Source organism: Copadichromis virginalis, linkage group LG3, assembly GCF_057382275.1.
Source record: "Copadichromis virginalis isolate Kocher_CV1m ecotype Utaka linkage group LG3, C_Virginalis_male_GT1.1, whole genome shotgun sequence".
Classification (NCBI taxonomy): Eukaryota; Metazoa; Chordata; class Actinopteri; order Cichliformes; family Cichlidae; genus Copadichromis; species Copadichromis virginalis.
In genome coordinates this window covers 61,396,091-61,409,022 of record NC_140620.1, presented here as the reverse complement: position 1 = coordinate 61,409,022, position 12,932 = coordinate 61,396,091, and the positions used below count along the sequence as shown (strand labels likewise).

Here is a 12,932-nt window from a genome sequence, read left to right as displayed (position 1 = left end):
CAACCAAGCACATTGTTCTATGCTTAAATACTTTCTTTCACACTCTGATGGATGCATCAGAGGGCAGCTTGGGTTTAGTACGTTACCCAGTACATTTGCCAGCCAGGGTTTGATTCACAAACCTTCTGACTAGTAGCTGACCTGCTCCCCTCCTGAGCTACAGTCACCCCAATCTGACTGAAATCATGGAGCCCAAACTCTGACTTATGTTGGACACACTGACAATCCTCTGGTCCACAAAGTGCAGCATAGAGGTGACTGAAAAGAACAAATGTAAACGTAGTAATACAAACCATGACCACAGAGTCCAGGTGTGTTTGATGTTGCTGTGCAGACTGACCAGTGGAAACCTCTGCTCTCTGCTGGTCCACTCTGTGGAGGATTAATGTATAATTAGCTCATGTTATGTCTGTCCACACACAGACACAAGCTAAAGGTCCATGAAGTGATGTTTGGATGGGTTCAGTCAATCAGATGACTGTCATGGTGGAGCTTTGCTAGTCCTGCTGATCCCACTGAGAATTAACAACTCAGTTTCCAGATGTCTGTAGTTTTCTGCTCAGTTTCTTTAGTCCCAACAGCTCTTACCATCTCCTGCATAAAGCTTTCCCTGCATGCTCAGATGCCCTGGAACAAGGTGCTCTCTTTATATCAGTGACTGGTTTAAAGTGCCAACTTGCAGTGCTCGCCAACCTTTGTGTCAGCAAAAGTAGTTCTAATGTTTCTTACATTTATTACATTTTTACATTTTTACACACACAAATCAATGAACGCAAAAACATAAACTTTTCAGATATTTTGTTTCACAATGTTACAAAACTCAGTTCACAACTACACAGTCTGATTTACAAGTACAAAATATTTATGACCACAGTTTGAGCCGATGTATGTCCCGAGTCTGTGGACTCAGTGGTTTTGTTTTGATTGTTATTGTCTTTTGTTACAATTTCATTCTGATTAAGATTTTCTAGTTCTGAGGTTTTGGTTTCTGTGTTCCCGCTGTACTGTGTTAGTATTGTGTCTCTGTGTTCACTTCCTGTTTTATTTTGACAGTGCCATGTCCTACGTTAGTGTGTCTACTTTTGCTTCCCCTTGTCTGGTTATGTCCAATGAATCCTGCTGTGTCTCCCTTTTCTCATTCCCTGATGGCTCTTTTGTGTATATGAGCCCTTTGTTTTCTCCTGCTTGTTGCTGGTTCGTCTGTGTTGTCTCCCCGTGCCTCCGCTTAAGGTTTCAGGTTAGTTTAGTAGTTTTTTCAGTAGAGGTTATCTTAGCTTCTGCACAGGCCATCTCCACTGCACTTCACCGTTTCAATAAAGCTCACTCACTTCACAGCAGTGTCGGCATCTTGGGTCCTTTATTAAATTCAACATGGCTCGCCCCGCTAGCCGTGACATAAGATGTGAAAACAATATCCAAAAAACATGAGGGACAAACAGGGAATAGTTTTAAGGTGCAGGGCCAACAAACTGAGTCTAGCCATGAACTCAGAGTTGATTGAATTAGCATTTTGAATTGGCTGATCTGAGTTACTTCAATCAAGTCTATGTTCACTTTGAGTTAAGATTATACGTGATTGATGTAAAATAAAAAAGCCGTCATCAGCAACTGATTCTGATTTAGCATGTTTTCAAATCTAAACGGTACCCATCCCTAGCTGGCTGTAGTTAAACCTTTATTAAAAAGCATCCCTAGACCCAGCTGTCTTAGCTAATTATAGGCCGATCTCCAACCTGACAATCCTTGAAAGAGTAGTTGGGGGGAGACAATCAGAGGGGCAGTGTGGCCTCCAGTAACACTGTGAGGAACCTTGGAGTCATTTTTGACCAGGACATGTCCTTCAACGCACATATTAAACAAATATGTAAGACTGCTTTCTTCCATTTGCGCAACATCTCTAAAGTTAGAAATATCCTGTCTCGGAGTGACGCTGAAAAACTAGTTCATGCATTTATTACTTCCAGGCTGGACGACTGTAATTCATTATTATCAGGATGTCCAAAAAACTCACTGAAAAGCCTTCATCTGATCCAAAATGCTGCAGCAAGAGTCCTGACAGGGACTAGAAAGAGAGAGCAGATTTCTCCTGTTTTGGCTTCCCTTCATTGACTTCCTGTTAAATCAAGAATTGAATTCAAAATCCTGCTCCTCACATTCAAGGTCTTAAATAATCAGGCCCCATCTTATCTTAATGACCTTGTAGTATATCATATCACCCTATTAGAGCACTTCGCTCTGCAGGCCTACTTGTTGTTCCTAGAGTATTTAAAAGTAGAATGGGAGGCAGAGCCTTCAGTTTTCAGGCCCCTCTTCTGTGGAACCAGCTTCCAGTTTGGATTCAGGAGACAGACACTATCTCTACTTTCAAGATTAGGCTTCAAACTTTCTTCTTACTTAACGATTAAGTCCCTGTATTCCACCGTTATATGGAAATCAGCCATTATAACTTGTGTCAAATCTACTTGTACCTCACAGTTTTCTAAGCACACAGAGAGCAGTAAACCTCAGAGCAGCAGCACATCAGACTGTGCAAAAAATCTAGAAGAGAAAATATTTTGACCCATTTCTAAATGATTCTTGTGACCATGCTGCACCACAACACCTGATCTTTGGTTTCCTGACCTCTTCAATCCCACTTTAATACTTGACTAAACTCATTTTCCTGTTTAGGTGTTGAGGCAAAGCCGCCCATCTACAATGCAGGCAACAGCAAACGGAGCTATTTTTTATTCCCTTTGGGTTTTTTCTACTTTTGTGCTACAAAATGTTCAAGCTGATTAAATTCATTAGAATAAAAATTCAGATAATTTTCTAATATTAATGTTGGAGGTAGAAATTCAGGTAACTTTGCTCAAAACCTGGCAGAAATTTCCTTCAAAGATGGAGTTTTTACTGTAATACTGTGAGTACATTTCAGAGCCTGTACTCTTTTACCTTTACTTGAGTAAAGAAGCTGAATCAGTATTTCAGCTTTAAGAGGGTATTTTAACACAAACATCAGTCCTTCTACTTAAGTATGTTTGACACTTTGTTTACACCTAAATTAACTTTACTGTTAACCAGTTTTCATGTTTCTGTAATCCACCAGTGTGCTCATGCTTTTTTAATTGAAAACATATTTTTAATGATCAAATATAATTATGTTTGTTATTTGTGGATTTTAAATGTCCTTGACAGAGACAAATGATGATCATTATCCTGCACTGTGGTCTCAGGTTTGGTCGAGCTAGCACAAAGAATGGCTATGTTGAACTTCCTCCTGGGATCTACACTAAGAAGTGAGTCCAACATTAGCAGGGTCTCTTTCCTTTATCTGGATTCACTTTAGCATTCACAGTCACGTGAAGCTTGTTATTAACTCGATAAGTCAACCCAGGGTTTCAGCTGAGCGCTCACATGAAACACATGGTGTCGGCAGCATCTGATCAATCATATTCATGGAGACGTGTATCAGCAACAGAGCAGCTGAGTTTGCAGAAGGAAGTCAAACTAAACCACAGGAACAATATGAGGAGATTACACACATGATAAAATACTAGCAGTAACACAGCTGCTGCAGACAAATCAGTCGTGTGATCGTGTGTGAGAGGAGAAGGACTGTAAAGGAGTTTGGTGTTAAAAGCTCTGTATGAATGTGGGAGACTTTGAAGGGCTTTAAAAAGGCCAATATAAAATAAAAGGCAGCAAAATTGCTGAGTGTGAAAGTCACCAGACTTATCAGACCTCTGTGATTAAGACCTGTAAGAACACCTGTTTGTACTTGTTGGCATTATATCAAACACACACGTATATTAAGCCTTCTGGACAGTCATAGCCTGCTGCTAGCATGAATGCTAAACGTACTGCTGTGGATGATCAGCAGAACAAGATGTTGTCAGTTTGACTGTTTGCTGTATTTAAAGTGTTTTTCTCAGTTCGTCTGTATTCAAAGTGCATTCGGGGCTTTAGCTGACAGCTCTTTGTGCTAACAAACTAAACTCTCTTAGTTTAAGCCAACAGACTTTACCAAACACAAAGCCTGCTGCTGCCTCCATGGGTTAGCTTGTGTGACTGGTGTTTACACCAATGAAATCTAAATCACACTAATGTGTCCTCCAAGGTGTTTGGTGGGAGCACTGAGTGAAACATAAGAGCTCTGGTAAAATAACAAACAGGGCTGTGAGAGCAACTGAAGTGATAAAAATACTGTTTAAAGATAAAAAACACTTTGATGTTCTCTCGTCACCTAACAAAGTCCAAACCCTGTGAACTATTTTAGCTTTAATAACTGTGGATTCAGGTATCCTGAAACCATCTTTGGACATTTGTAATTAAATATTTTAAAACTCCATCAGAGACTCCTGATGTGGCTGTTTGGAGAAGGAAAAGAGGGACAAAGTGGAGCGTCGAGCTGAGGCTTCATTCACTGCAAACCTACAGTTATGTTTCCTTATTTCTGCTGTTTGCATGTTCACAGCTGAAATAAAGCTGCCTCTTTGACTTCATCCTGTTGTGTTTGGGTCCAATCCTGCCTGCCACACAGCGCTACAGGACAAAGTCTAATATTTTTATCTTTTTAATGAATCTTTGGTCATATTTATCCAGGAAAACACAAACATGTAAAGGAGTCATCACAGGTCTCTGACCTCGTTGGTTCAGGTTCAGCACTGAAGTCTGGAGGATAACCTTTGGACCGGTCACTCCTCACAGACGGACAGCTGGATCCTGCAGACTGTGACCTCTGACCTCTGCAGACACAAACATGTTTTATTCAATGATCAATTCTCTGATAAAGTGATTGAAGCAGCTGTGGTCACACAGACTGCAGATAATGCAGCTGTTTCCTGTCAGTAACAGTCCTCTTAGATTAGAGTTCAGCTTTTTACAGGAAAACAAATGTCCCTGAATGCAACAGTGAGACACAGTCTGCCTGTGTGGCTGTGATAGCTGCCGTTAGGAGCGCTCATGTGTTTGCAGTTAGACGAGGAGATGTTACCATCATGGACACGTTAACAAATCCTGCAGCATCACGTGGCACAAACACTTTGTGTTCCTGTCATCTGCAAGCAACAGGAAGTTCATTAATAAAGGCGGGATGGAGACGCGACTGTGATGGTTCTCCTTCATCCAGCTGTTACACACATCTGGGCTCACACGACGAGCCTTTGTCTAATACAGCAGCTGCTCTCTGAACACTTTTCTGAAGAGGAGCTGCACAAACCTTTGTTTGCTTTCTAGAGCAGCGTATCAAAGTCAAACTACCCACTGCTAGCAGCTGTTTCTATCATAGTTTAGGATCCAGATGTGTGAGGTCTGAATTTACACCTCTGATTAAAATACATAGTTAAAAACAGCCAATTGTGTCCAAATGTGTCTTAAACCAGATAAACTGACAGTTACAGCTGAGCCTGTGTGTCCTTGGAGACACTGCTCTGCTACAGAGATGCATTTTAGAAACCAGGAAACATCAAAATCATTTAAATCAGAGAGTTCTTGTTACTAACAGCTCACCTCTCTGCAGCAGAGACAGGCTGGGATTTAAAATCAATGTCTCGATGATTGGACCAGTCACTCTTTAAGGACACAGAGCTGGATGGTTTCTGATTGACGCTAAAAATAAGTGAACATGAAACATGTGTCACATCCAATGTGTCCAATACATTACATAAAAAGTATAAATAAAGTATTAAATAGTTTATTATTTAAATCGTTAAATAGTAAAAAGCTGATTAAAATTTCAAACATTTTAATACTGACATGAACTTACTTTTCGTCAGATGACTTTTTTCGCCCTAAATTATGAAAGAAATGCTTCACCCGTTTGCTCTTAGAGGACACAGAGCTGGGTGGAGGTCCAGGCTGGTTCCTGTGAATAATGATGGAGCAGTGATGTGAGTGCTGAGCTGTGACATGGAGAAGAGTCATGGACAGTTAGAGATGGTCATCTCACCTCTGAGCTTTGGTCTGGCTCTCATGTTCCCCACACAGAGTGCTTTTAGAGGGAGGGACTCCCTCCTCTCTGTCCTCACACTGATCCATGCTACTCAATTCACATCAGCTCACACACACTTTCTACCTTCACCTGCAGAGGAAACACAAATCATTCATGTGCACATAAACCAAAATCCTCCTTTCCATCATGCGTGCTGTCCAAATATCAGCTGAATGCAGTCAGACAGCAGTGTGAGGCACAGGAAGCTGCCATCAGCTGCTCTACTTCTACTATCAGTCCACTAGATGGAGCCATGAAGCACACATGATGCATTCACTGACACACACTGATTCACTGTGACTGGAAGTTTAAGTACATTAAGCCTCCACTCATCTACATTGTGCTTACAACCCACTGCCCCCCATCTCCCACCCCCATCAACCTCCTGGGGCCAGGAATGACTGGAACTGAATTGGAAACGGGCGTAATCAAACATAAATCTGTTATTCTTATCCAACCTGTCTGCCTGGACACAGTTTGCTGACCAATCATGGAGCCTATGATTCGCTTGGACAACAACTTCATGAATGTGGAAATGAAACTGAGTGTCAGCTGAGTGTCGAGCAGAAGAGGAATCAGAGAAAAGTGACAGAGCTGCTGACTTTACAAAGAAAACTAAAACCATGTTGAAGAGATTAAACAGATAATACAAGCTAACAACAACACAGCTGCTGCTGCAGACAAAACACATGTATGAGTGTGTGACAGGAAAAGCACTGAACAGAAGTTTACTATTAAAAATGCAGCATGTTGTAAAAAGTTTGGTCAGTGAGACTGAAAAATGGCTGCATGAGTTACTATTGTGAACAAACCCCTATAAGAACCCTGATATTACCTGAATAAGATCAAATCCTGATACGTAGTGCAGACCTTGGTAAGAGATACGGTCCAACTGGAATATAAACCTTTGGTGTGTTTAATCCAGTCAGTCTCTGAGTAACTCCACTCCTCTGCTTTCTGTTGGAAGAGACAAAAGTTTGTAGCATGATCCTTTTCCTCAGAGGCCTGTGTTGGATTTATATTACATCTAAGATAAAAAATAATTCACAAAGTCTGCTCTGTCCTCCTGTCCTCCCTGCAGTCTCTGTGAGCTCCGCAGAGTGATTATAAAGACCCGGAGCTCAGAGTTTCTCCAACACCGTGGTCAAGTGTGAGCCACGCCTGCCACCCGTTATCTGCCAAACTTGAGCTTCAACGCTAAGTTTTACAGTAGTGCTGCTTCTTATCCCTTTTTGCTGATCACACACATAACAACACACATGGTTTTCAGGAAGTTAACAGAAATTAAGCCACAGTGTCATTTGTTTTTCACTCAAGTTGTCTTTTCTTCTTAATTTTTCTGGTAATGCTTCTTCATTCATGATTCAGTCAAATCTAAAATAACTTCAAAAAATGTAAAATATTTCTGAAAATCATCTCTTATAGTTGAAATTCAGTTGTCATTTGGCTCAGCTGCTCTTTCATGCATCCATAGTTTCACCTCAAACTGCTGCTTGAGACACGAGAAATTAAAGAACAACTCTGTTCAAACGGAGAAACTTTGAAGGAACTCAATAATGTCATTTAAATGGTTTCAGGTAGGTGTATGAAGGTTCTGTATTCAATCATATATGATAGTTGACATGAAATTCTGAATTCATCTTCTTGGACACCCACACTGCATAATTCTGTAGAAATGAAATTAGTCGTTTCTAATCAATTTCAACATCAAATATCATAACATTGCATCAAAATGCGTAAAAATGATTCTTGATAGCTGACCTTAAAGTCTCTGTGCATTCTTCCTCTGGGTTACCTTCTCTATATATTTGCAGTTTAACCACCAAAAGCTGCAAGGTTTCAGAGAAATAAAAGGAGCGTTCTACTCAAATTGAATAAGCTTCATTTAATAAACAATAGAAAAAAAACTTTGACAGTTGTCATAAAATTCTTAACAAACTCCTCTTCTGTCTGTAGCTCAGGAGTTAGAGCAGGGGCCCGTTCTTCGTACGTCACTTACTACATCCAAGACCAAATCATCGCGCTAACCGTGAGCTCGCTAATCCGGTTCTCCGAACACACCTGCTGTTGATGATTAGTACAGCTGGATGAAGTAATGTGAGATCACTGGGTGGCTTAACAGGGGCTACGCATCGATAGTAGAAACATTGATCGGCAACTCTCTGAGTGGTCGGCGAAAATGTCGAAGGAGCACGCTCGGTATTTTTCGGCAGCAGAGCAAGAACTCTTGAGTGAGGGATTTCAGGAGTGTCAGAGTTTAATCAGAACGCAAGGGAACACTGCAAAGGCTGCAAAAGCAAGGAGAGAGGGCTGGCAGAAAGTTGCTGACAAATTAAACTCGTAAGTAATTTCATATCACACCATATTATCCAATATTATATTATATTATATTATAATATGTTATATTATATCCCCTTTCACATTAGAGCCACAACAGGACCCACAAGAACATGGGAACAAGTAAAAGTGAAATATAAGAATATTCTACAGAATGGTAATATTTATCACTTATATTGCTTTTCGTCTCTTGGAAAGAGACCCTGAAATAATCTGTTTGTTTGTTTATAACAGCAACCAAGAAAAGGGCAGAGCAAAAAAAGACAGGTGGTGGTCCTGCACCCCCTCGTCAACAAGTTGGTTAAGTGAATAATATCCTCACGGGAATATCGATATCTCTCTATGAGCACACTGTCGCGCTGAGCTAAAGGATCCTGTCTATCCCGCAATATACGCTGAATTCTGAGGACTCTCCTTATCAATCTTGCACCTTCCGCAATGGGTGGCTCGCGTATACGGACAGGACATGGCTGCGACAGACTTCCCAAATCCACCTTCGCTTTTATAGCCGTGGTCTCTCATCTTGATTACACGAAGTAATTTACAATTACTACTCTGAAATATGTATTACATCTGTAATAATCACATACATGTAATAGAATGTTAATAGTACATTTCCCTTTTTTAGGAAATGACCTGTATGTATCTGTGTGACATCAATAAATGGATCAGGTGCTGCATTATCTTTAGTTACATTGATGTTATTTATTTATGGTGAAACAGTGGTGGAATATCGCTGTTGCTTTCGTATAAATGAAGCGGACATACCTGCGTGGCCGTGATCTAATCCTGTTTACATAAAGTAAACCTGCTCCCGAGCAGGTTTACGCTTACGGCTCTGTTGCTACGACAGCAAGTCCCGGATGAGCTTCGGGGAACCGAGCGATCCAAGATCACGCGAAATCGTCAACAATCAAATCCAGCTAACTTACTTAGCGAGGTACGAAGAACAGGCCCCTGGTCACGAAGTAACTGGAAGGTTGGTTGTTTGATACGAGATACTAACCCCAAGATAGAAAACTCTTCTGCACAGGAAAAGTCCTTGAATGAGTCATTTGTATGAAGCACTTTGAATGCTCAGAGTAGAAAAGCACCATATCAGAACCAGCCTCACCCACTTGTGATGGGTGGGTGGCTGTGGCTCAGGTGGTAGAGCAGATCAGCTGCTGATTGGAAGGTTGGTGGCTCGAACCTTGGCTTCCCCAGCCTGCATGCCAAATATCCTTGGGCAAGATACTAACCCCAAGTTGCCCTCTGATGATTAGTTTGCACTTGTGTTTAGAAGTGCTTGTGTGAATGAGGCCTGTTGTATAGAGCACTTTGAAAACTCCAGGAGAGTAGAAAAGCACTATATAAGAATCAGTCCATTTACTACATGTCCGCAAAGTTTCATCTCCAACCACTGCAATATTATTTGTTAGGATCGCTGTTCTCTCCGGGTACTCCGGCTTCCTCCCACCGTCCAAAGACATGCAGCTTGTGGGGATATTTAGTTGGATAATCCAAATTGCCACTAGGTGTGAATGTGTGAGTGAATGTGAGTGCGAATCGTTGTCTATCCCTGTGTGTTGGCCCTGCGACAGACTGGCGACCTGTCCAGGGTGTACCCCGCCTCTCGCCCTATGACAGCTGGGATAGGCTCCAGCACCCCCGCGACCCTGAAAAGGAGAAGCGGAAGCTGATGGAGGATCGCTGTCTTTTTCCTCAGGGTTTTGTGATGCCTTTTTGTTTTTGAGAGTCTTTTGTGTTTTAGTTTGGATCTTTGTATATAAGGATGGTTAATAGTTTGCTTTAGGATTTACTATATCCCATGTAACCTGTTTTCATATTGTAGTTTGTCTTCTTGGTTTTGTAACACTAAATATCTGCTTTTGTGATCCCTTTCTGTACTTCAGTTATGTCCCTTTGTCTGTCTTGTCTCTCTGTTTGTCTGTCATTGTCTGATTTCCCCATCTGTCATGTTTCCCATTCACTTATATTTTCCTTTCTGTTTTCTACATGTCTGCGTATGTCTCTGTGTATCATTTCCTCTTTTTTATCGTCTCATGTCTTGTGAACTTAGCTTTGAGTTTTACTTCCCCCATTTGGTTAATGATTTGTTCCCATCAGTGTCTCAGTCTCGTCTGCATTTATCTAGCTCATGTTCCCCTGTCCAGTCTGTTCTCCTCTATGTAATTTAAGCCTTGTTCTCCATGTTTTCCTGTTTTATTGTTTTAACTGTTGCTTCCTGTGACTATTGTAGTTTTCTCCTGCATCATGTCTCTCACCCGTTGCCTCTCGTCTCATTATCCAGTGTGTATTTATTGTCCCCGTCTTCTTGTGTACATTGTGCTTTCCTTGCTCTGTGTTCCCATGGTTTTGGGGGCGGTGGTGTAGGATTGATTAAGGAAATGGCTGAGTTAATAGGAATGACCAAAATGAGAAAAATAAATCGATCTTCAATAAGAGAAAGGATTATTCTAAGAAGGAATATTTTTGATGGATCAGAATTATATAATGAAATATGAACAAAATCTTTTGTTAATCATTGTTTATTAACTGAACCTTGTTGAATTTGAGTAGAACTGTTTTTTAATTTGGCAGAAACACGGCAGCAGTTTGAAATGAAACTATCCAGGCTGTAGAGTAGACGAGCAAAATCAAGAATCCACTGAGATTTTCATGACAATAACTAAGAAGGATTTCTTAAATGAATTGTTGATACGCTGTTATGATAATCCACTGAGCTTATTGAATTTGGGGAGAAATGTCCTTTAATGTGCAATCACACAGTGGGCTGAGATGAAACTGCACACAGTGTGGGTGTCCCAGAAGAGGAGCTAGTAAGCAAGAATTTAAAAAATATTTTTACAGATATCAAATTTGTTCTGTTATATAAAACTCTAATTTATACTAGTCAGGTGGATCATCAACAATCATCAATCAGTGCAGTACCAGCAAAATTCAGACAGACACACAAACACACACATGCACAATTTTACTGTCTTAACACAGTATCATAAATCTAATTAGAATATGCTATAGTCCTTTAAATACCAATTTAAATATATTTCAAAAATATATTACAGCTTTTTTCAGTCTGTTGAACAAAAATCCCCAAAGAAGAAGAAGCACTACCATAAAACTTTGTGTAAAAGTGCAAGAAAGTTTAAGAGGCTTACAAATGACGGCTCACATAACTGCGGTGTTACAAGTCAACCTCGTTCATATCTGTCATCATGAACAATGCTATGGTTTGTGCTGGAGCGAAGCTGCACACAGCTGATATTATCAGAAAAAAATACATACTGATTCGATTACCTTCACACGCAGATTCACACAAAGACGACCAGCTGCATCAGCGAAGTTTAGAAGACAGACAGTGAAACTTAAAAAAGGAAACAGACAGATTTGTGGGAATGCTGGGGCTGGGGAACATTAGTAATTAGAAACACAAAATGTTTCTAAGCATTTGTAAATGTTTGTTGGAGGGTTTAGAGGAGCTGAATCATTTTGTGTGAAAGTTAAAGTCAAACACACTCTTAGTGTTTTTAAATCATGCTTTTTATTTGTTCTTGTTTCTAATGTCTCTGTAAAGCACTTTGAATCACCTTGTTGTTGAATTGTGCTATACAAATAAACTTGCCTTGCCTTGCCTAGTAGAGAGAGACTGTGTCTGCAGATCAAACAGGTCTCACTGTGATGTCCCTTTAGTCAGACTCTGTCTCTGCTACATTAATGACTGAAAGTTGTCACGTTCTTATTTAGTTAATACTCTTTAAACCAGGTGTACACTTTTAGTTTAATACATTATAGATTCTCTGATGAAGAAATACGGTATATATATGTAACCTGATGAAGCGGTATCTAAAATGTTTTTATGTTTGACATACCAAGACTGTTTCACACTGCAGGAGTTGCAGATGATAAAACAAAGACTGTAAAGCGAAGCAGCTTGTTTGCTGTTTATCACTGCCTGTCCATTAGTCAAATTAATATTACTTTTATCAAAAATAATTTCCCGTCTGTATTTGGTCTTCCTCCATAGTCGCCATAGTCACATCATTGTGTTTTGTTGATGTTTCCCCTCCTTGTGATTCATTCAGTGTCCCCATGTCGGTCCCTGTGTGTCGAGCCGTGTCTCTTAGTTTGTATCCTGTTTTATTTGGAAAGTCTCGTGTCCTGTGTTCAGTGTGTTCAGTTTTGCTTTCTCCTGTCTCATCACATCTAATTTGTCCCTGCTGTGTCCTCATGTGTTTCCACTTCCCTTATCATCCCTCTGTGTATATATTGTGTGACTTTCCTTTTGTTCATTGTCCCTACATTGTTTAGTTTCACTTTAGCCATGGCATCATTATGTTCATTTCAGTCAGCTGTTCCCCCGTATGTTTCCACTTCCCCTGATCACCTCCTGTCTGTATTTAAGTCCTCTGTCTTTCTTTATTCAGTGTCAGGTCGTCTGCGTTGCCTCCCTTCAGGTCTTATCACAGTTGATTCAAAGTTATCACAGTTTTGTCACAGTCAGTTAGTTTTCCTAGTTTGGTTTCAGTTTAGTTTTTGCCACTGCTCATGATGCTTTCATTTTGTATTCACGTTTATAGCCTAAATAAACAGCTTGCCTTTTTTTTCAAAACTTAGTTCTGTC

General features: G+C 40.4%; 1 protein-coding gene and 1 long non-coding RNA gene across 2 annotated transcripts in view; both read right to left on the bottom strand.

The window, feature by feature from the left end:
- LOC146716463 (uncharacterized) overlaps positions 1-11,660 on the bottom strand; it is a 64,741-nt gene extending 53,081 nt beyond the window's left edge. Inside the window, exons 1-2 of the long non-coding RNA XR_014919212.1 lie at positions 11,609-11,660; positions 6,807-6,928 (exon numbers count right to left, since the gene is read on the bottom strand). This is a non-coding gene — a long non-coding RNA (uncharacterized LOC146716463). The remainder of the gene's footprint in view (positions 1-6,806; positions 6,929-11,608) is intronic.
- On the bottom strand, positions 3,808-6,071 carry LOC146716464 (uncharacterized). The gene is made up of 4 exons (XM_085452508.1): positions 5,930-6,071; positions 5,747-5,845; positions 5,491-5,589; positions 3,808-4,727 (listed from the first exon to the last, which is right to left on the bottom strand). Exons 1-4 carry the CDS (start codon positions 6,016-6,018, stop codon positions 4,577-4,579), a joined length of 438 nt encoding a protein of 145 aa, XP_085308634.1. The 5' UTR covers positions 6,019-6,071; the 3' UTR covers positions 3,808-4,576.
- Positions 11,661-12,932: the final 1,272 nt, after the last annotated feature.